The sequence below is a fragment of the Paramisgurnus dabryanus genome, chromosome 11, assembly GCF_030506205.2.
Source record: "Paramisgurnus dabryanus chromosome 11, PD_genome_1.1, whole genome shotgun sequence".
NCBI lineage: Eukaryota > Metazoa > Chordata > Actinopteri > Cypriniformes > Cobitidae > Paramisgurnus > Paramisgurnus dabryanus.
Window position 1 is genome coordinate 12,009,882 of NC_133347.1, and position 23,801 is coordinate 12,033,682.

General features: G+C 39.0%; 1 protein-coding gene and 1 long non-coding RNA gene across 2 annotated transcripts in view; one reads left to right on the forward strand and one right to left on the reverse strand.

Moving 5' to 3' along the window:
- Nucleotides 1-23,801, reverse strand: part of adamts10 (ADAM metallopeptidase with thrombospondin type 1 motif, 10) — a 63,079-nt gene that overhangs the window by 34,079 nt on the left and 5,199 nt on the right. Inside the window, exons 2-13 of the mRNA XM_065246783.2 lie at nt 20,943-21,259; nt 13,569-13,912; nt 11,984-12,143; nt 10,686-10,888; nt 10,143-10,226; nt 8,414-8,559; nt 6,914-6,957; nt 6,194-6,299; nt 2,919-3,065; nt 2,190-2,331; nt 952-1,059; nt 104-249 (exon numbers count right to left, since the gene is read on the reverse strand). Coding sequence (XP_065102855.1) covers nt 104-249; nt 952-1,059; nt 2,190-2,331; nt 2,919-3,065; nt 6,194-6,299; nt 6,914-6,957; nt 8,414-8,559; nt 10,143-10,226; nt 10,686-10,888; nt 11,984-12,143; nt 13,569-13,912; nt 20,943-21,045 — 1,733 coding nt within the window. The 5' untranslated portion in view covers nt 21,046-21,259. The remainder of the gene's footprint in view (nt 1-103; nt 250-951; nt 1,060-2,189; nt 2,332-2,918; nt 3,066-6,193; nt 6,300-6,913; nt 6,958-8,413; nt 8,560-10,142; nt 10,227-10,685; nt 10,889-11,983; nt 12,144-13,568; nt 13,913-20,942; nt 21,260-23,801) is intronic.
- Nucleotides 22,646-23,706, forward strand: LOC135730004 (uncharacterized). The gene is made up of 3 exons (XR_010525835.1): nt 22,646-23,180; nt 23,437-23,500; nt 23,600-23,706. It is a non-coding gene; the product is annotated as an uncharacterized lncRNA (long non-coding RNA).

Below are 23,801 nucleotides of genomic sequence, written 5' to 3' on the forward strand. Positions count from 1 at the left end.
TTTCACCCGTAATTGTAAACCCAATTAGATTTTTGATTAATTGGGCAGCCCTACAAGATAATGTATTCATATAAAATTTAAAAAACACATGACCTTGACCCACCTAGGGCTGTCACATTGGCGAACAGAGGATGAGACTCCACCTCCACAGGTACGACTACACTCCTCCCATGGGGACCAGTGACCCCATCCACCATCCACGCCCTCAGGACGAGTTCCATAGGGCACACAAACTCTTTTGTAACACCACTAATGAGAAAATATAGATCAACATAAAATGTTACAATAGAATAGAATAGAATGGAAAAGAAGACCACGTAGCAGCTTTTCAGAAAAATAAACAGCAAACATGAGACAAGAATACAAAATAAAAATTGTCATTGGACAATATACAGTACAATATAAAAAAATATGTAGAATAGGTACAATATACAATATATACGGAGCTCAGATGCTGAAGCTTCAAATTTGCTTAATCCATTGAGAAATACTGTTTTGGAGGCAGAATCAACTAAACTCCACAGCGATTTTTCAGCAAAATCCTCTAAGTGCATGGAAGGTGATGAATTGCATGAATGGTGCCACACGAAACTACCGTGGATCACATTTAAACTTGTGTCCCTTGCAAGTACTTGGACCTGAATACAACGTGAATGTGACAGTGACATGGATCACAGCGCCTCCTAAAGTGTGGTTCAGTTTCATCATTTTTAGGCGCACTAAAGATGGTTTTACATCTGAACTCTTTATATACAAAATACATAAATGCCTTAATTGTTATGGTACATAGAGCAGCTAGATTTACAAAAACATTTCATTATCAAAAAGAAATTGTTTATATGCTTATCTTGCAAAAAAAAATAGGTTAAACTGCCAGACAGCTATTTCCTGAGTCTTAATATAGCTGTGTTCTGGTATTTCTGGCCTCCTTCCAGATTTCTGTGCACTTACCCCTTTCTCTATGGTGTTGGTCTGACAGATGGTGCCCTCGGCTGCTGGAATACTACTGGTGATGCAGCGGTTCCCTTTACTCATGCACCACAGCTCACTACACACTTCCTGAGCACACACATACACGCACAAGACATTAAACAAATCCACTTCAGGCAATGGAACATAAACAGACTGTAAACACTGAAGCATTGAAACAAGCCACTGATGCTTATTTACTGTAAATAGGACCAACAAACTATTTTAACGTGACTATGCAGTTGTTTCGATGTAATAAGTGATTTTTCGAGAGGATATGGGAATATACAAAACATGGTATTACTATAAAACTTAAATAAAAAAAACATTACAATATTAAAAGTAAAAAAAGCAAACATGGTGATAGCACAGTACGTTTACGCAATACTGTAAATGTCTCTTATCTCTTAACTTCTGTTTATCCAATGATGTCCTCAGGCTTTCATCTTTGAATCTAATTTAAGGAACACATTTCAGACTTAGCCAATAATTGCCTGCTTTATTAGCCTACATAGTAACAATAAGAGCTGATCTGAAGTGTATTATCTAACTCCAGATGTTCAGCTTCCTGCACTGGCATCTCATAAAACAGACAATATTGAAGTCTGAACTCTGTAAGAGCACGTATGGCATACTTTACAGTCTGCTGTACAGCTCGGCTGAGAGTCTGTAAGGGTGGAAAGGTCAAATGTGGCTGGCAGAGGAAAGAGCAAGTGACATTTTTGACCATCTTGTGGCTTTTGACAAAAATGGCAGAATGCTAGTGGTCTGAAGTCTGGTGGGGGGAGCAAAGAATGGAATGTTATGGCCAGCGAAAGGTAGAGCTACCATCTGGTCCAGATTTTAGAAGAGAGAGATGCTAAATGATTTACTGCATGGGAATATAAGAGCACATAAAGGACCTCAGCCACATAATTTCACATAAATACAAAGACAACACTTGAACTTAAATTAGTGTTTTGAAATGTCAATATGAAATACGCATTTCCTTGTTGCTCAAAAAAGTATGACTCACAAAAACATCTTTCATGTCTAAGATCTAACTTCTAAAGCCCAATTGTGGTCTAATACATCGAGCAGAAAAATACTCTGCGTCACCATGTAAAAAAAAACTTTTAAGCATTTTTTGGTTTTTGGTCTTGGATAAAAGACAACTTGGGGTTGAGTGGATGATTTCCATTCTTGAATGAACGATGTTGGCACTGAGTAAAAGCAAGTACCCCGTATTTACACTGACGAGACTTCACTCCGTACTGGAAGCGGCACTGCTCGTCAGCGTCATAGGCTTGGCCAGGGGCTGTGGTAGGGTACACAAATTCCTGCTTGGGTGGCACATTGTTCAGGCAGGAACCCATGCCAGAGCTGAAAAACAAAGGAGAACAGGGGTGTGTAGGAAGCTGTAAAAGTAATGGTGTTAAGGATTTGATTTGCTAATACAAAGTTTTAAGGTTCTGTCCCAGCTGATGGTGACCCAGGAGTTTTAATTTAGGTCTTAACCTGTTCTGTCACTTTTGTAGGGTATTTACATGTAGTACCACATGAGAATGCAGCTGCTTTGAATTATACTTAGTGATAGAACATTATTTTTTTAGTGGTTGACTGACATTGATATATCTAGAAGGCAAAAGGGGACAATTTTTTGACAAACTGTATACAGTACAATTTTAATTCTATCAAAAAGCAAAGAAATGCTAAATTTAACCCTTAAAATAACCTAAAACACCTAAACTGTGACAAAAGTGCCTGTGTTGTAAGTGACACTAGGCTAAATAATCCCTTATTTGAATTGTCAATTTGGGTCAAAAATTCCCAAGTATTAATACCAAAATGTTCTGGCTAAAAATGTAAAATACTGAAATTCAGTTATGATTTATATAATCACATTAAAGGCAGGTTTAACAGTACGCCTAAGTGGAAATATTGATCTCAGAGCCGGGCACCAGACGCACTCGAGGAAGTTGGTGATGTAATCGCGGCTGCAGGCAGACCAGACGAAGGGGTTGGTTTTCATGGTGATGTGGGCAGCCATGAGTTTAGCGGTCTCCTGACTGCGCACCCCACATGCATTGCCAACGCCATCGTGATTCATTCCGAATCTGTGAAAAAGAGATGAAAATTTTAGGGAATTGTGCATGGGACTACTCTTTTAAGCACCATTAAAATTTAATTATACTTCTGTGTAAGAATTCCCTATTAATAAATAGGACACAAAAGTGGCATAAGACTTTTGCACAGTACGATATATTTTAAGTACATTTAAGTACAAATTTTCACCAGTATTAACTCAAGAAGTTGAATGACACAGGAAAATGTATTGAACACACTAAAAAAAGTCACCAAGGCAAGGAACCAGCTGAAATCCATAGATATTTAGAAAGTAATTATAGTTCCTATCTGTGCAAGTTATTATCAGCTGGGTTAGTAAATTGATGAGGTATAAAAAAAGGCTTTTCGTTACCAAAGTATCACACAAAAAAAACATCTCATGATGGGAAAATGCAAAGAACACTCCCTAGACCTTCGCAATCCTTCTCGTTGCAAAACATATTGATGGAATCGGATACAGATGTATTTCAAAACTTCTGAATCTTCCTCTGTAAGCACCATTGGGGCCATTATCTGCAAGTGGAAACATCATCACTCTATCATCAACCAGCAACAATGAATTTTGAAAGTGGAAGCTTCATGGTGTGGGGTTTTTCTTCGCATGGTACTAGCAGACTTCATGTGATTGAAGGAGGAACGATAAATTAATCCCTTTACCGGCAGATTCTTGAGAAGAATCTGCTGCCATCCACCAGGATGATGAAGATGAGGCATGGTTGGACCTTCCAGCAGGACAATGATCCAAAGCATAAAGCAAAGGAAACTCTCAATTGGTTTCAGAGAAAGAAAATCAAGGTGTTAGAATGGCCCTGACTTGAATCCAATTGAACATTTGTATACATGTTGTAAAATGTTTATAGCTCATCAATTTCCTAACCCAGCTGATAATAATTTGCACAGATAGGAAATATAATTACTTTCTAAATACTTATGGATTTTAGCTGGTTCCTTGCCTTGGTGACTAGCTTTTCCTTAACGTGTTAAATACTTTTATCTTGTGTCATTCAACTTTATTGCACATAACTTTATTTATGGACTTTAATTTCGTGAATTCCTTATATTTGTGGATTCCTTGAGTTAATACTGATGTCTGGTGAAATTTTCATGTGAATATAACCTCGTTGGAAAATTTTTTGTTATTCAATACTTATTTCCCCCACTATATATAGGTTTGGTACAATGAGAGTTATTTTTGTAAACTATCCCTTTAAGCTGGACCATGAATAAGACGGTCACAAACTAACGTGGGGTTAATTGTAACACAGGCGGTTGTGCACAGGGTTGAACAATTCGTTTTTATGGTATTTTTTCACACTGCCAAACGGATCTCCCGCAAGTAATTTTTCATCACACGTTTTTTCGGTTTTTGAGTTGGGTTTGTAAGATACCAAAACCAATAGTATGTCATCAGTGTCTTGTTGACTAAAACATAGCATCGTTTTGAAATATGTCTGCAGCTCTTAGCAACTTTTTTGGTAGGCTTGAAAATATTTTCTCCCAGCGGGGTTAGTTTTAACGCTGTGTTACAACTAACCCCTCAGCACTAACAATATGAAAACCGCTAATGTAAGCATAATTCTTGCCATTGTTTTAAATGATTAAACTAATGATTGCTGGCTGCCAACAAAATAAATGTGCCGGTCTTGTGTGTCAAAATGTATTTTTGTTCATATCTTTAATATTGATGGAATAAGGTCATGTCAAAATTGAAATAATAATGAATGAATGGCTAAAATCAGACTTTGATTTCTTTATCTCAAAATTTTAATATGTTTTTACAGACTGGATCACATATCATTTTTTTGTCATAATTGTGATGCTTTTTCTCACATATTTAGACATTTGTATCCATTTATAATTGAACTATGGTTAGATGAGGGATGAATAGTGTAGATACCTGTCTATCATTGACAGATAAATAAACAATATCCACTTCAAGTATACAGACATAATAGTATTGAAATATTTGCCTGCAAACTTAATTTTTAGCAAGTGCCTAACCCCCTGCCTGTTACAATTAACCCCACCAATGGGGAAAGTTGTAACGTTTGCACTTCTGTCATGTTTGGTGTAATTGTCCAAGAATGTTAAGTAATAAAAACAAACTTTAAATGGTCATTTGTGTGATGTACATCACAAGAAAAATACAAGTAATCAAATTCAAATATTTTTTTAATGATTGAGCCAAAACCAAAAAGCGTTGGTTGTGCCCCGCTCTCCCCTACAGTTTTAGAAATACTTTGTGTGAAACTGTTCACGACTCACTCACTCAATCACATGCACTATGTGTGCACACAAACACAAACTCATCTCACACACACTTCTGTGATCATACATACAGTTATACATATGACCTCTTGTCTAGACAGCCCCAGTGCACAGCGTCAAATGGCCATCAGTTCAAAGGTACCTGGACAAATCATTAAAACCAGACCACTAATGACTTCACCACCTATGAAAACAGCCTGGAGGCCTGTGAGTGTAGCCAAGGCAAGAAAATCAGTGACCCAGCACAAACAGAGCTGAAATCTTACAATGATAGCAAAATACCTTTCCCCTAACAAAACGACACCAGCATTGCCTTTCATGGGAATTTTCAGAAAGTTTGCGTAATTATATGTGTGCTATATCAGTCAGGCGTGCCCATAAACCCATAAATATGCATGAACAAGTTGCACAAACTGAGAGGAATGCTGGGTCACAAAGTAAAAAATACTTCAACGTCTCAAAGTGCAAGAAACCACAAAAGAAAAGCCTAGCGCCCCAACAGACAGCAGCCTGAGCCATTTCACTCTGTCATCATTTGCAAATATCTTGAAACACAGAGAGAAAGTGTTCAGATTTAAATTAAGCCAATGGGTCATTGGTTTAAATTGATCCTTGCTATCCTAAAGCTGTCTTTTTTAATGAGATGCAGAGTATAGAGGTCAAAGAAGCATTTACATGATGACATAAGCAGGTACTACCGAAATTTCCAATTCTTTAGATGTGTATAGAAAAGAATAAAGCATTTTATACATTAAAGCATACTGGTTGAGACATCTGCTTTCTTTCTTTACTTTTTTTTAATTTCAGTTTAAAAGTCAGGTATGAACAGAGAAGCAGAAGAGACACTCACGTGTGTCCTATTTCATGTGCAATAGTGAAAGCAGTGGCCAGACCAATGTCTTCATTGATGCTGCAACTTCTTTCCGGTTCACACATACCCCCAACAGGTGCCAGACCTTACGTGAAAACACACACATATATATATCCTGCTGTTATACGGTATATGCATTTATACTTATACACAATACTAGATAAGTCTCAAAAAATTTGTCTCTACAAACTATTAGTTATTCAAGTTTAAAATTATACAAAATTAATAAACCTATAACTGTCAGAATGGCATAAGAGAAAATTGAGGCACAAATAAACAAATATACATCTATATATGAACACATCTGACATGTTTTCTATATGTTTAGGTTCAGTCAGGCTAAAAAATGTGGTCAATTTCATAATATAATCGGTAAACCTCTTTTAACAGGGTAAAAACTCTTGAAGCTCGCCAATTGAAATCCAACGTACTTGCAACATTGTTTATGCAATTCTTCTGTGCACTTAGAGAACTTTGTTGAAAAATCGCTGTGTCGGTTCTCAGATCAACAAATGGGTATTTCTGAATGGCCTGAGGTCGGGATTAAGTGGAGTTGAAGCACAACATATAATATGTGCCGAGAACATTTGGTCAATATCATTATCCCATTTTCGACAGGGGTGGCGTTTATCGGCTTTTGCATCTGAGCTCTTCTACTGTATGCCAACAGATAGGGCGATGAATGGATGAATATCTTACCAAGTGTTCCACAGGGTTTGTTCTTATAGATGCAGATGTCATACCTGGAAACAAATTTTACACAAGTTTTGTTAGGGTGATTGAACTGCTTTGGCTGCACACATACACTTCCAACCAAGTGTTTGCACATCGAGAGCAAAGACAGTTCACAGACTGGACACTGTCCTGATAAGAGAGGTGAAGACAATGAAAGGAAAAGCAGACATACCGTCTGATAAAAGTTTGCCTTGAAAGACCCAACATACAAACATCTTAATCTTTCTCTACTTTATTCTCACTTTCGCTTTCTTTTTGAAACATGAGGTTTGATCATGGGTTTCACATGGGTTTGATTTCCAGGGCACACTCAAAAATGATCAATTGTGTAACTTAAATGCACTGTAAGTCACTATGAACATCTACATGAATGTAAATGTAGTCTCACATTTAAAGGCAGGATAGGCAGGAATTATCTAAAAAAAACTTTTTTACAAATTTGTTTAAACTGTCTTTATATACCAATACATAAGTAAAATGTAAGTACTCTAAAAAAGAGAGTATAAAAATCGAGTGTCTGTAAACCTCTCACCACTGTTGTAAACACAGCTCATTTTCCCATTCACTCCACCCCCTCCCTTCTGGGTTTCTTCTAAAGCCACGCCCCCAAAACACATGAACGCGCGATGCTGACCGGCTCAGCTGGGAGCACGGTGCATGTAGTAACATCATGTCACAATCACATTTAATAATACACCTAACTTTATCACTATGAATATAAACAAATAGGATGGCTTTTAGTACTCACTATTAAGCCAGTGTTTTGCATGGAAGAGTTTCTGTGATGAAAGCATTGTTGACTCTGATGAGGACTACACTCCGAAGACAATACCACTACCGCATCGTCGACTCGCGGAAAAGCCACGCGATATTTACTCTCATTTGATTGCTTCGTTTATTCCTTTGTTTGCCTTGTTTGCCTTCGCTGACTGGATATGCAGGTACTGTGAGTTCTGAATGCTCTTTCTCTGCCGTACTTTTGCTCTTCCTAGAGTGCCTCGTGCACGTTCAAATCAATCAGGTGTGCGCATGTATGGGCAGATTCCATAGCAACAGGGGTGGTGCCATGGTCGCGTGAGAGAGTGATAGTCGCGCAAGCCAATCATTTGTTTCGTCCCGAATGGGTCTAAAGACACTCGAGTTTTATACTCTCTTTTTCAGAGTACTTACATTTTAATTATGTATGGGTATAGAAAGACAGTTTAAACAAATTTGTAAAAAAGTTTTTTAGATAATTCCTGCCTATCCTGTCTTTAACTTGCAGACACAAAAATGAAACCTAACTGCTAAATAAACAAACTGTATAGATTAAAAGTATAGCTCTATGTAACATAAATAGCTTGTTCTTCCGAACACCATGTTAGTTATTGCAAACATGGTGCCCTTTCCTGTCACATACAATACAAAACTTTAAACTAGACCCGTTTCTAGACCAATGGAGTGCTAAAAGTGTTACAAACTGACCTAGTAATGAGGACGGCTGTATCATGGTGAGCAACACCGTTGTCAGGAATGGCATTGCCATGGCCGTTCCGGTGCAGGATAGATTTCTGCCACTTGCAGAAGCTGTCTAAAGACTTTCCTGCATGATGGTTTACCTCTAGCGTGGGCTGGCCAAAACATAAAGGAAAAGCATTTAGATTTTTATACATATACAGTACTGTGCAGTCTTAGGCCACCATGCCAGATTTGTTGTTTTTCTAATGTTATAGTGACCATATACCATTATTTTTAATCTAATGGCTTTAGTCTTCTTAAAAGAGTTCAAGATGTGCTTAGTGCCAAGGGAGGTCACAATAAAAACTGACTTTCTCTAGAAGAACATAAACAATATTTTTTTTTGTATTTTGTATACATATTTCCTGGACATTTTCTTTAACATTTTGTGGACTGTAGTTTTTTGTTTGTAATCTTAATAAAAGAGTGAAAATAAATATGGATGGACATTAAATCTTTACTAAAAGAACAAAGCTAGTAGTGACCTAAGACTTTTGCACAATTTTGTCCATAAAGCCCGGGATACACTGCACTATTTTTTGCTGTCCCAGATGAAAGATTTCCATCATGAAACAATCGTCACGATTTCTGTGATCGTGGCTCTTTATCGGTGGTCCTATGTCGTACATTGAGAGAGGTTCAAAGATAGCCGTTTTCCCGGTCTTGCGTCCAAAGATAACCTACAATAGTTTTCTGACAGTATCTGAAATTCAGCACGATCAAAGGACGGTGTGTTTGCTGATACGGCCTGCGTACTGGTATTTGTGTACCACTAGCGCATGCTGGTGAAGTTGCGCTAAAGTGTGACGCAGCCGTCGAAGCCTCCGCATCATCATCGTACAATCTACCTGATTGTCGTACCCTAGTTTAAACGATCCATGTCGCACAGTGTCATAATAAGGTAATGATCTTATAGGAGTGCAAAAATCCTGCAGTGTATTCTGGGCTTTAGGGGTGGGCGATATAGGAAGACAGGAATACACACACTGGCATAGCTTCTAACAGTATCGTTCCACAGTCCTCTGCTTTAAATCCCAATTTTCCAACCTAAAGAGGTTGGTGGGGTATTCTCATTTGGAAACTGTGGTTATCTCAACACGCCTAATGCTGCTCCTAATTACCGGTCCATCCCCATTTGTCAAACGACCTTATGCGGAACAAATTACAAGAGTATTTATTTTTAGCCATCTGCAATTTGGGACCATTAATGGTCCATTAAAAGCACCAGAAAAACACTCCATTACCTTCCCTACCCTTTATGCTCTCTGTATGAGGTCCCAACTCTGTCAATGAGTTCCAGTGACCCTGCAAACCAACTTGCTTACGTGTTGTCATCTCACCCAGAGCAGGACAGAAGGGACGGCTTGAATGCACGACTGAGGTAGACTGATCGCACGTAGGGGCGATGGTGAGAACACTGGCGGTACAGTGTTAAACACCTGCCTTCCCCTTAGGTTTAACTTGCATAACATTTTTGGGCCCTGTACATTCATTGCTATGCCAATATGAGAGGTCTCAATCAACAAAAAGAGCAGTCATGGCAGACTAACGGGAGACACACCCAGCATAGCCGGGCAGCAAACAGTTCAAACTTGTGTCTCAACTGGTTTAGACTAGGACAGACACTTTAGCCTGTAAATGAACAAACAAGGAATTCTTTGACAGGCTAATGTGTATTAGCAAATGTGCTACATACCTGGTCCTCCATCAGTAAAATAAGCCTGGTCACAACGATGTTCACTGCGTTCCCCAGGCTAGAATCCTGGAACAGTTTGGCAACCTGACCTCCAGGGAAACAAGAAAAAACCAGTCTTAAAAAACGGGCCAATTGTCTGTCTTTGTAATCCTGCTGTTTATTGGAAAGATGGACATTTTACTGTCAACTATAAAACAAGCGCAAACTGCTGCCTTGGGGCAAAATGGTGAGGTAAGATCTTTATTAAACACATTCCACAGGTGTAAAACAATTCATAGTAATGCCACAGATTGCCCATGGGGATTATAAATTGCATGAAGAAATGTGGATTCATACAGAAGACACTTGCTTAGACAACTGGTTTTTATTTAATCATTATTTGGCGAGCCAACACAAATGACCTGAAGGGGTTCAACCATACTTTGAAGATCATCTTACTTCTCATAGCATAGTTGCAGACTGTGCATTTTTAATGTTGCTAACGATTTTGATGAGCTGCCATAAACATGTCACACCAAAAGTGCAAGGAGATTTGAAACTTACAATATTCATTACGGCCAGAATGTACTGCTCAATATCACGACGGCCATGATAGCTAACCATCATCTTGTCTGCGACCACCAGGGTTTCAACGTAGCGCTCTCGGCTGACAGATCGCTTCAGTGGTAACTGACCCCGGCCCATCTGATTGGGTGATGGCTTTATTGTTCTTTGCCACCATCCATAATTCTTACTGGGCTTTTCATCTGAGAAAAACAAGTTATTAATAATAAGCAAAAGAACAATATGAGTTTTACACTGTTATTAGTCAAAAAGCTGTAATTTAGCAATAATAAATATGTAACACCTTTGTATGGCCCATCTTTTTTTTTAAATAGCCAAAAGGATAAAGGTTACATTACCACCTGGCAAACCATTACTGGGTACTTTTTTTAGACAAAACCATACACTATTATCTAAATAAGCTTTTGTTGGTTTCAACTTGTCTAGTTTGTTGGTTTACATGGGTAAACCACATAAAAACGTATTTGGGCAAGGCTGGTAGACCAGCTTATACCAACTGCAGGGTTCCCACACCTTAGTTAACTTTAAATTCAAGGACCTTACAAGGACTTTCCAGGTCCAATACCCTCAAAATCAAGGACTAGATGTGGGGATACAAGTGAGAGCAAGGTTACATCGTGTTACCTTTAAAGATACATTGTTACAATTCCCTTTCGAGGGAACTCACGCTGCGTCACTGTGGTGACACCTCCAAGGGTAAATGCATTTGAATGTGTATATCAAATTCAACCAATGGTAAGGCTTAACGACAAAGACAGGGTGACGCGGGAGCCATGAAGTATATCGCTATCTGAAATATTGCCAAAGACAGCGTTACAGGGAAACAGGAAGTATAGCAATGCCTCGTTCCCTTCTGAGGGAACAACAGTTACATACGTAACCCGAGACGTTTTCATTTGTCAAACACAACTATGCAAAAAAGCATTTTGATATGAATCAACATTCGCATACAGAAGATATAAGCCTTTAAAGCGAACAGTTTAGCACGTGTGCTTAAAAAGTCTTGAATTTTTATGATATTATCCTACACTACACAGGGAATAATATAGATTTTTTTCCAGAAAACTTCTTGCATAAAATAGTTTCAAGCACTTTCAATGACCTGTATCTATGTATGTATATTTTCAAAAGCTTCCCAGGGCCTTGAATTTTCACCCCAGATTCACAAACTTTTAAGGATTTCAAGGACCCGTGGGAACCGTGCAACTGATACCAGCTGGTTTAATCTGAATAATGCTGATTTTAGACAGCCTACATTTTGTGTTTTTTAATCTCACCAATGACTCCACAGGACTGGTCCATGTTCTGGTATCTCAGAGATGACCGTTTGTACACCACATGGGGGCGCCCTTCTCTGCCACCCTCATTGGTGGAGTTTGCATCAGATACGAGGGGTTCGATAAGGTACTCCTCACCTCCGGCTACAATGACCCCTTGCTGTAAAAACCACAGATTAACGTTTCCCCTCGCCTCCAGATTAGCGTGAAGTGTTCGACATTGACGTACGTGAGGCGCTTTTGTTTGCATGTGAAAGAACTTAACAGTTGGTGGCTCTTGATCTCTGGCCTCCCTAGAGGATCTGATTTTGCATGATGGGCATGTTACAAGATAATCAAATCATTGTATCATTAGAGTGCCCACTTTACAATAATGAGCTGCACTGAATCAGACACCAAGTGTAATAATCCTGGATGAAATCGGACCTTATAATGGCTAATGGTCAAAGGATCTTAGCATAGCATGTGTCATCGTTTCCTCTTTTAATCTCCCATTGACAAACTTTTCAAAGGCTGTGTAATCCTCTAATGTGTTTAGTGATGCTCTTGTGGACACACTGCTGAATTCCCTGCTGAATTAAGTCATGCTACTCTGACCACCAGTAATTAACCCGCAGCTTATTCCCGCCTTTATGAACAATCTTCCAATCTTAATCTTTCAATGTTAGCAACCAGGCTGCCAAACTGGTCATGAGTCAAAGAGGTTGTATAATTGGCTTGAGAAAATGTATAAGCATCTGATGCCAACCAGTTAGATTGCCAGATACCACAGGATGCATGATGTCTCACAGCATTTATCAGATGGACTAAATAAAATATTTGAAGGGTCAGGATAAATAAGCATTAGTCTTGCCTCTGTAATCTATTTATGCAGGTGCCTTACCACCTCAGGCAAGAAATGAGCGTGCCACAGCATGCCGCTTGAAACTAAATCCTTCATTAGGTTGCAAAACACCTGTTTTTGGAACCGAGCCTTACACCAGCTGAGAGAGACGGAGAAACAGCTGCCCATTTCAGATCTCTATGAGTGCAGTAACAGCTTACTCAAGTGTGGAAAGAAGAGATTATGTTCATGCTTCATTATTGCAGCATTATGGACATCACCTGGATTTTTTAAATTGTGCACAACAGTACCTTGTGTATATTCTTTGTGTATAATATGTCTTACGATTTGTACAGTATGTCTATTTATTTTGCATCTGTACTGTATGGAGCTTCAAATCACTTTTAATACCCCATCACTAATAGCACATGTTCAATGGTGAGTGCAGAATACAGTTACACATAATGCACATACAGTACACAACTATGCACAGAATATATACACAAGGTACAGACTGTTCGTTCATAATACACACAAGAGAGTTGCAGGTGGGCAGTGGGTTAATATGTCGGTTATGGTAGGCCTGAATATATTAGATTATTACATTAGAGTCCAGTCTGGTACAAATTGTTGTGATTGGGTTAAAGTGCAATGTGTGGCACAGGATGAAATGGATGGTGCGCTGTGTAAAGGTGTGTCAGTTCTAGGAATTTAGCCACTGTGTATACAGGTGCCTTTATTAAAAAGTACAAGTGAACTCACCAGGCCATTACAGTTGCTAAGAGCCACAGAACTCGAGTGAGGTTGGTGCTGCAGGTGACCCACATAGTGGCAATTGGGCAAGTACGGGTGGCTCCAGGCCATGTGCCCCCTTTTCCAGTACTCCACGCGAAACTGTCGCGAGAGTAGTCCTCCCCGTTGCGTGAGGTTGAGGAGGAGGTCGGCGCTCGGCGTTGACAGCTGATAATACAGCTGTGGATCTTCTGTGCTACGCCGGTGTCGGCCGTGTCCGCGTGAGGTCTCCACTTCCGGAAGGGGTTCCCCGCGCGGCCCCACACGCAATGGGATGGCGATCTCATACTGGCCCAAACTGGACAGAAACTCAGCTGTGGAAACAAGAAAACTGTCAGTAAGATTGATGTGAATAAGTTTTGACGTCTCGGGTGTTTAGCGGTGACGACCTGTCACCCGGGAGAGTTGGTTTTTTGTCGAACCGCGGTGTGTTAGATTGTTAACACTTGAGCGCGATCAATAATCATGATAGAATGCATAAATGAAAAGCGAAAAGGATATTTTAAAATGTATTGTAAAGAAATGGGATTGTAACAATTTACCTCAGTAACTAACTGGCGCACTTTCCGCGTGCTCATTTATTCACGTGCTCTGTAAAGTGCACGTCATAACTCAGATGCGCGCATCATAAAACTAAAAAAAATAAAGTTTATTTTAATTAGTTTCAATTAGTTATTTCGCAAAAACAACTATATTATGGTATAAACAATTACCGTAATAAAAAAAAGTAGGCTGTTAAGCACAAATGTTCCAACCCATGTTTTTATGGCTTTCTTACTTCTTATGGAAAGAGAATTAAAAAACAATATTAGGCATAATGTTATTGACTCGCAGCCTTAGTTACATATTACGTGGATAAAAAGCATCATAAATGTTTACATTTGTTTAAGAATGAATGTGAATAAATTACCTCAGAATTTTCCTTTTTGAGTCCACTTATTCTTTAAAGGCCAATACTTTTAAATGACTGATAACAAACATTAACGTCAGTAAACAAGCACAGTTTGAGGCAAATCACTGTCCCTTGTGTCAGATGGATCGCTTGCAAAGATCTTCTAGTTACTAACAAGGATTTATTCAGTTGCAGTTATGTACTCTCTGACCGTGTCAATTGGGGAACAAAGTAGTTCACAGCGAGACCATTGAAAAGACCAAAGAGAAGAAAAGCTAGCAAGTAGCCCAAAGGCCAAGGTCTGCCTGTTACTATGGAAATCCTGAAATTGTATACTTCCTGTCCCCGACAGTGGGCCTGGAGATTAATTGTCCAAATTCAGTGTTGGAAAGACTGCACCCAAGAGGCCGAGATCCCCAAGATTCCCCATATACAGACAAACATTTTTCAACAGACCAAACTCTTTAATGCGTTCAAATACTCGCATGCCAGGATTCCTGTCCTTAATGTGAAACAAGGATTGTTTCATTGCGTTGTTTACCTTATTCAGCCAGTTCAAACAGTGAGTGGGGCTCACAACAGAAATGTCTCTTTTGTTTGACTCCAGACTTGTGTGTGACCTTGATTGAGCTTGTTTAACTATTTTCTATAACCGCTTGTGACTTGACTGAACAATTCATGGTAGGAATTCTGCTTAACTTAAATAACTTAAATTAAATGCAACATTTATTAGAATGGCAAAAACAAGCAATATTATAAAATACAGTGTGTGTCAAACAAACATTCATTCAAAAAGGGGAGTTTAGCCCTATACCTAAATGTTGTTTGTCTGTCTAGTGTCATCTCTTCCGCCAACACCTCACTTACTAATACGTTTTTCAATCTGTACAGTTTCTGTAAAACAAATATTACTAACTAACCCTTGGCTATGTATTCTGTGTTAGATTGATGAGACTAGTTCTAGTGCACTTATGTATTGTTGTTTTTGTGTTGCTCTAATTGCTTCTATTGTTTACCTCATTTGTAAGTTGTAAGTCTGCTAAATGACTAAATGTAAATGTCTTTTCCCACAGCATTTATTCAGACTGAGACTGTCTGATAAATGTAATTAATTAGCAGCTTGCCTTTGAGCCTTGCATGTGTTTTCTTTGGATTTTCCAAACCTATGCCAACTCAAGTCCACCAGCAGAGGAGCTCAAAAGATGGAGGTTTATCATTATAGGCTCACTCCTGGGATTATATAACATGCTACATCTAGAAATGACATTGTAACACTGGGTTTTATCAGTTTTGGTTTTTAAAATTCGTGTATTTGAATCATAATTTGCTACTTGCGAGTTGGTTTGAGGTTGTAAGATGGGATTTTCTCATTTTCTGTGTTGTTTAGTTGGTCATGTGTATTGCAAAATAAGTCATCAACCCTTCAGTTTCATTTTTCCAGAATGAGAAAGATGCATTAATGAAAATAGAGTCTATCTTATTAATTGTCAAATCAAAAGGATATAGATATAGATAGACTAAAATCAGCAAAATTCCCATTTAATTTAATGGAGGCAAGTAGGGCTGCACAATAATGTTTCAGCATCGACATCACAATAGTCACAAAATGCAGGGCATTTTTTTCTAAAGGAAAACTATTTTGGATGCCCTTGCCACTATTTGAAAACCGTTTCCCCTCGTAAAAAACATGGTGGTAACAATTAATACTGTTTTTGAAGAGTGTGTAAAACCATCACGCAGCTCTTACCTCAATGTGCCATCTCAGTGCTATACAAGAAATGCAAGGCAAAAGTTAATTCCTCTCAAACAGACTTTTAAAGAGCACCTATTGTCCGATTCACGATTTTACATTTCCTTTGGTGTATAAGCATGTATTAGTACATGTTAACGATATGCAAAAGGTACAAACCCCAAAGTAAACGATGACGGGAGTTATCGTCTCCAAAGTAAATCTCTTTTCGTGAACTACACAAACACACAGATTGTAGGCAACAGTTTAGCTCCTGGGATTGGTGATGTAGACAAGACAGACATTATCATAATTCCTCCCAATTGGACTCACAGCCTGTATGGTATCTCCTGTTAGCATTGCATTGTGTGCGAATATTTCAAAGATTGTAAGGAGCGTACAATTTTCGGCTGACGTATTCAGACAAATCACAACGTACAGATTAGCTGGTCAATCAGGGACACAGAGCTTTTCAAATCTGTGCGTTTCAGGAAGAGAGTGAAATCTGGAGCTACAAAAATGTACAGTGTGTGGAAAATAATTTGTTTTTATTATAAACCACGCGGACACATTGTATTATACCAAATACACAAAATAACATTGTTTTTAGCAATGAAATAGGTGCTCTTTAAATCATCTGGTGAAATCATCCAGTAGTTCTCATATCGCAAAATGCAGAAAATTGAAATATCACAATCTCAGTTCCCCCAATATCATGCAGCCCTATAGATGCAAGTTTACATTTATGCATTTGGCACATGCTTTTATCCAAAGCGACTTACAGTGCAATCTATACATTTCTTTCCAATCGAACACATGATCTTTGCATTGCTAACACAATGATACCCATTGAGCCACAGGAACATAACTCAAGTCAACGTAAGCATTAACATATTCTGTGAACATAAACTTGAATCAAATAACAGGAGCCAGGGGCACAGATGGGTCTTATGTCAAAGCATGAAAATGTCCAACTCCCTGCTAGGGCAAAGTAACACACCCAAGGGTGTGACCACCATCAACCTGCCATATCTTAAATAAACACAAGGCCTACAATTGATGGAAGGGTCCTCCCTGCTCTTACACCTACAGGGAGCACAGGTCCTAAACATCTTTTTGATCCCGATTTAATCTCAATTAGGAAAAGAGAGGTGGAGGAAGCCTGGAACATTTCCACATTAACCCCCTCTCTCCCTCTCTCCACAGACAGAGCCCCATTAAAAGATATAAACCTCACTTTTGTTTAATTTAAACCAACATCCGGAGCCACCCAGTGTTTATTTTAGAAAGTTAAGAGGAACAACCTTTAATGGGCTGGGGTTTTGAATCCAATATCTCTTTTACTGTAGTGTTTCTGAGGAGACGGGGATGAAGAGAGGGAATGACAGAAAGATGTTTCTCCACCTTTCCCAGATGTGCAACAGCTGCATCAAGTCAGTCAGTGACTCCAGACTTCTCTCTTATTCCAGGGTAAGAAGTCTTTCTTGAACAGAGACCAAGACCATTCATAAAGCCATCCATATCCTGTTTGTGTAGCTATGTGATGCTGATATTTGAACTAAAAGACTAAAACATATGCCTGTAGTGACTGCATGCTCTGGCTGCTTGATACATAGTGCATGGATCTAATTTCCATTCACATGGTTATGTGATGTAACACTTGTTATGAAAGGTTATAGCTCATCATTATGTTATTTATGGAGGGCAAGCCAAACAGATCAAAGTAGAAACGCAACTACCGCATGCCTGCATATTGTCTTATAGACGGTTTCAGCAGTAACAACATAAACAAGCGGCTGTCGCGGTCCGCACGTAACTTCCGGTATACTCGGCTAAGAATAAATAACAACAAAGTACTTTAAACGTAGTTTATTTATATAACAAGCAAAAAAATAACACACAGATTACCTAGGAAACCAAAACATTTGTTATTTTCGACGAGGCTTTTGTTCAAGAGATCAGTTTGGCAACTAGTCAGACCATTAAAAAACCGAAACCGGAAGTAAGGTTCGGATCCAGACGTGTATCACGTGCGTCCGATGAAACCGTCTATATATACATGTATATGAATAAGGGTTGTATCTTATAAATGTGTTATATTTGGACTGACTTAATGAAGCTTATTCTGATATTTTAAAAGTGACTAATGTGAGTCTTATGACTGGGTTGCTAATTGTATGAAAAGAGACAGTGATTATTTTTATTTATAGCAGAAAGGGCACGTTAACCCATAAAAATGTTATATTCATTGAACAGTTGATTATTGTTTGGTTTTGATCGCCATCCTAGTGAAAAGGCTCCATAGAAGTTTTTTTGGCTAGTTTTGCTAAAAAGCAATCTATTTATGGAAATACATCAGACAGTCACATCTTTAATTGGATCACTGGGTCTGGTACTTGTAATGAAAAGGTCACAGTGCGGTGCATCTATTCCTGGTTGTCTAGACAGTTGTTCTAAGAGCGTACTCACAGTACGGCAGTGGTTGAGTGGTTCGTGTAGGTTGTCTACAAACCGGAAGGTTGGTGGTTCAATCCCCGGCTCCACCTGACCAAGTGTCGAGGTGTCCATGAGCAAGACACCTAACCCCAGCTGCTCCCACCACCAACCTTCCGGATGGCGCCTTGCATGGCTGACACCGCCGTCGGTGTATGAATGTGTGAGTGAATGGGTGAATGTGAGGCAAAATTGTAAAGCGCTTTGGATGGCCATTGGTCTATGAAAGCGCTATATAAATGCAGTCCATTTACCATTATCCAAACCAAACTGCGCCTGAGCGTGTTCAACCCCAAAGCCTGGTTCTTTTTAATAGTGCGATCGCTCCGTACCTTGCATGTGTGCGGTTTGGTTAATCGCACCCTGGCCTGGTTGCAGAGGTGGGTTTGGTTTACTTGGGCTCAGGTTTGGTTTAAAACGCACAGTGTGAGCACAAAGTGAAACAGAGCGTGGTTCAAAATGCAAGTTGCGTGAAGTCAGTTTCATAAAAACCTTGTGATGGCCGCAGCATTGTTATGTGAATGTCTGAGCAGCATAAGCGATGGAGTGACTAAGCAATATGCTAGGCATGGTGAGAGGGCTGTGTGTCATTGCATCCCAAACGACTCAAAATAGATGCCACAAAGTTAACATTGCAATGCACTTCAGTGTTGAGAGCGCAATTTGCTTCCTGATGTCTTTCAAACAGTCGCATATGAAAGACAAAAGCGTGATTGTATACTGTATGTATACTGGAAAAATTCATTGTTACCACAATGGATGAAACAATTTGGAGGGCTACTTTTTTAGTACAGTTACCACTGTTCTATGGCATCATTGTGAAGAAAACTTGAACCTTTATTTTTAAGAGTGTAATGCTAGTAAAGATATCGTACAGATATATTTTAATAAAAGGAAATTATCAAATGAAAACAATGTAAGCAGTTATACTACCCAATAGTAAAACAGTAAACTTAAAAAAACAATAAATGAACAATAAATGTTTATTATCCAATGTTTAATTATTATGTTTATTGAAAATCTACATTTGGTATACTGTCCATGTCCAGAAAGGTAATAAAACATCATCAAAGTAGTCCATGTGACATCAGTGGGTCAGTTAGAATGTGCTGAAGCATCGAAAATACATTTTGGTCCAAAAATAAAAAATACAACTTTATTTAGCATTGTCTTCTCTGTTCTGCAGTGATGTGGATGACGTGTTATCCTCTGACATGTTTGCAAAGTTTTTTTTTTAAACTTACAGCGTGCATCTCCCTCAGACTGTAAACGAAGCCCAGGCGTACAAAAAAAACAGCTAAGGCACACCAGATAACACGTCAGCCACGTCATACATCATCTGCGTCACTGCAGGAACATGACTTTAGTCTCGCAACAGACGCGGAAGAGAAGACAATGCTGAATAAAGTCGTTATTTTTATTTTTATTTTGGACCAAACTGTATTTTCGATGCTTCAACACATTCTTACTGAACCACTGATGTCACATGGACTGCTTTGATGATGTTTTTATTACCTTTCTGGACATGGACAGTATACCGAGGATTTTCAATGAAGGATCAACAAGCTCTCGGACTAAATATAAAACATCTTAGGGCGCACTCACACTATCCAAACCAAACCGTGCTCGGGCGCGTTTGACCCCCAAAGCCTGGTTTGTTTGACTAGTGTGATCGTTCTGTTCCACGCCCGGGCGAGGATTGGTTAATCCCGCAGCGGCCGGGTTGCAGAGGTGGGCCGGAGCGCGGTTCACTTGGGCTCAGGCGCGGAAGGCTGTGGTGTGAGCGCAATGTCCGAGCTGCACACGTGACAGATCAACTAAGCAATATGATGACATGTGAGAGGGCTGTCTGTAATCGCGCACCAAACGACTCAGAATAAAAAACACAGACTTACCATTACGGTGGGTTCCAGTGTTAAGAGCGAGCTTACTTCCTGCTTTTTTCAAAACAATCGCATCTTAATGACGAAAGCACGCCCGGACTCGGATCGATAAAATGTACAGTGTGAGTGCGTGCACCTGGGGGAGTAGAGAGGGGTGACAAACGCGCTGGGGCATGGTTTGGTTTGGTTTGGATAATGTGAGTGCGCCCTTAAACTGTGTTCCGAAGATGATGAACGGAGTATGGAAAGACATGAGGGTGAGTCATTAATGACATTATTTTCATTTTTGTTTGAACTATCCCTTTAATTTCACATGAACTAAACTCCAAAGCAAACAAGAAACTTACCTTGAGACTGAGCAAACTCCTCACGAGTCAAACTCTTTGCTACTCCGCTGGCAACCATGGCCATGATGCCAACGCAGGCTAAACTCCTCCACACCGTTTCCATGGTTACTACAGCAAGCTTCAGTGCGATGCCCAGCCCTCTGTCCCAACATGTCTTCTGCCCTCTGACGGCCCACACTCACCAGAGTGACGCACAGATTTTTGGGGCCATGATAGCTTGACTTCTGCTTGGATCCTTTTTGCCTCTCAGAGATGGAGGTGGAGGGTGACCACTCTACGATCTGTAGAACCAGGACTCATAAATTTGTACAGCCTCCCTATTGAGAAGAAATATGTTAGAAAGGGAAAGAGAATTAGTGGTCCCTTGGGAAACTGGTTCCCTGCGGATCAGTCAAACATCAGCTTGGGTGGTTGTTGTTTGCCTCTTGTTGCCCTTGAGGTAATCAATCACTCCTCTTTTCACATCTTATAAGGACCAAACACTTCTTTCAACTTGGGGCTGCTATTTCTTTTTACTTGAATCCTCACAGGAAGGCCTCAATATGAATGGAAAGCATTGAGTTTGGGGTTCTGGCTTAGATCTGGGGTAGGCCGAGTGATTGAAGGTAGCTATAAAAAAGCTACAAGAGGACCTTGCTGTTTCTAATGAATGAGATGCAGATAATATCTTTTAAATGGGGTAGTTAAATGTTTAATGCAAAAATAAGTATTTACTGTAGACTGCCTATTATTTTTTAGTAGTTGCATGTACAACATTATGTGAATCATCCTCTCAGAAAAACAAATGGTTTGCATTTTACAATAGTCCAATTTAGTGTAAAAATGTCTTCACTTTTGGCTTTAAAAAATAAAGGCTCCAGGAAAACATATTACCATAAAAAAATAAAAGATCATATTTACTTTAAAGGATTAGTCAATTTTCTTTAAAAAAATCCAGATAATTTACTCACCACCATGTCATCCAAACTGTTGATGTCTTTCTTTGTTCATTCGAGAAGAAATTATGTTTTTTTGAGGAAAACATTCCAGTATTTTTATGCACTTTGATGGACCCCAACACTTAACAGTTTTAATGCAGTTTTAAATTGCAGTTTTAACACAGCTTCAAAGCACTCTAAACAATCCCAAATGAGGCATAAGGGTCTTATCTAGTGAAACGATTGTCATTTTGTGGCAAGAAAAATAAAAAAACATGCACTTTTAAACCACAACTTTTCTTCCTCCGGCTGTGAGACAAGCCAACGCGACCTCAAGTAATTGCGTAGTGACGTCGAAAGGTCACTTGTTACATATTTGAAACGCACATTTGCGGACCATTTTAAACAATAAACTGACACAAAGACATTAATTAGTATCATTCGACATAGGACCATTCCGACGTTGTTCTCTTTCTCCAAACTTGTAAACACTCGGGCGAAGTTATGATACATCATCCGTGACTACTTGACGTGATGACATATTACGTGAGGTTGCGCTGACGCTAGGGCTGTGCAAAAAATCGACTGCGATTATCATGCGCGTGTCATCAGTAAAGCCGGTTCCGTGATTAGAAGTAAATCGCCATCAGCTGCTTTCAGATGGAGCAGCATTTATTACACAGACCCGTACACTGTCAGAAATAGGGGTACAGTAGGGGTCCATTTCTGTCCCCCAAGGTACAATCTACATAAAAGTACCCCATAGGGCCCATTATTGGACCTCAAGGTACATGTATGTACCTTTTTGAGGGTCAAAAAGGTACATATTTGTTCCCAAGCATTAAAAAGTATATTTTTGTACCATTTCTTTTAAAGGATAAGGTACAATGCTAAGAGATAGCCTCTTGCCATTTTTTTATTTGTTGTTCTAGACAACTGCTGTAAATCTGGTCAATAAAGTAAGTAACCATTGTGTCAATTTTGTTTCCTTTAGTTGGGCACATGGGTCTTGAAGTAGTGTTAGTTTTCTTCTGTTCATTGACAATGTGTTTAATTTAAATTTTTAATTTTAAATTTGAATGAAAAAAAGTTAATTTCAATTCATAAAAACTGTGCTGTGAACTCAAAAACTGAAATTGATTAACCATTACTTACAAACTGAATAAATACTGAATAACTAAATCCCTCACACACAACGGAAAAAACGCGCTTTTATTTTGACACGCGCCCATCCCCCCACATCTCACGGTCCGACTGGAGTCGAGTTTCACAGAGCAACGCAACAGGAGGACGACACGACAGTTATAAAGAGCATTAACAGGTAAACACTAGAAAATCCTTCCTTCATCACCTTTAAAGCATTTTTAAACTTTAAAAATGTGTTGTTTGTCGTGACTCTTCATTTTAATACTGATTCGGTTACGGTAATTTGTGTAAAGTTGTATACGACGTGACAACGCGACCTTGACACAGCACTATTGCCTCAGACTCATTTTTATGAGCAGGTTAATGTGCATTAAGTATACCACAGTTCTGTAAGTGGAGAAATAATTCTCATTTTTGTGTTTTTCTCTCAGTAAGGACTAACATTAACTGACTGTCTGTCTGTTCTCAACCAAAGTCATTCAAGACCTGTTAAAGGTAACATTACCACATTAATTAATGTATTTTTATGTTGTTTGAGTACACCATAGTTCTGTAAGTGAAAAATAATCCATATTTATGTGTGTTTTCTCACAGTTAACCACAAACGTTTCCCGCGCAAGTTTGAATCTCTCTCAGTCAGGGGAGATTGACTGACTGTCTACACGCCACCAAACAGTAATTTACACAGAAACCTTTTAAAGCTAACTTTACCACATTTATTCATTAATTTATTATGTTGTGTGAGTACACCACATTTCTGTAAGTGGAAAATTAATTTATATTTGTGTGTTTTCTC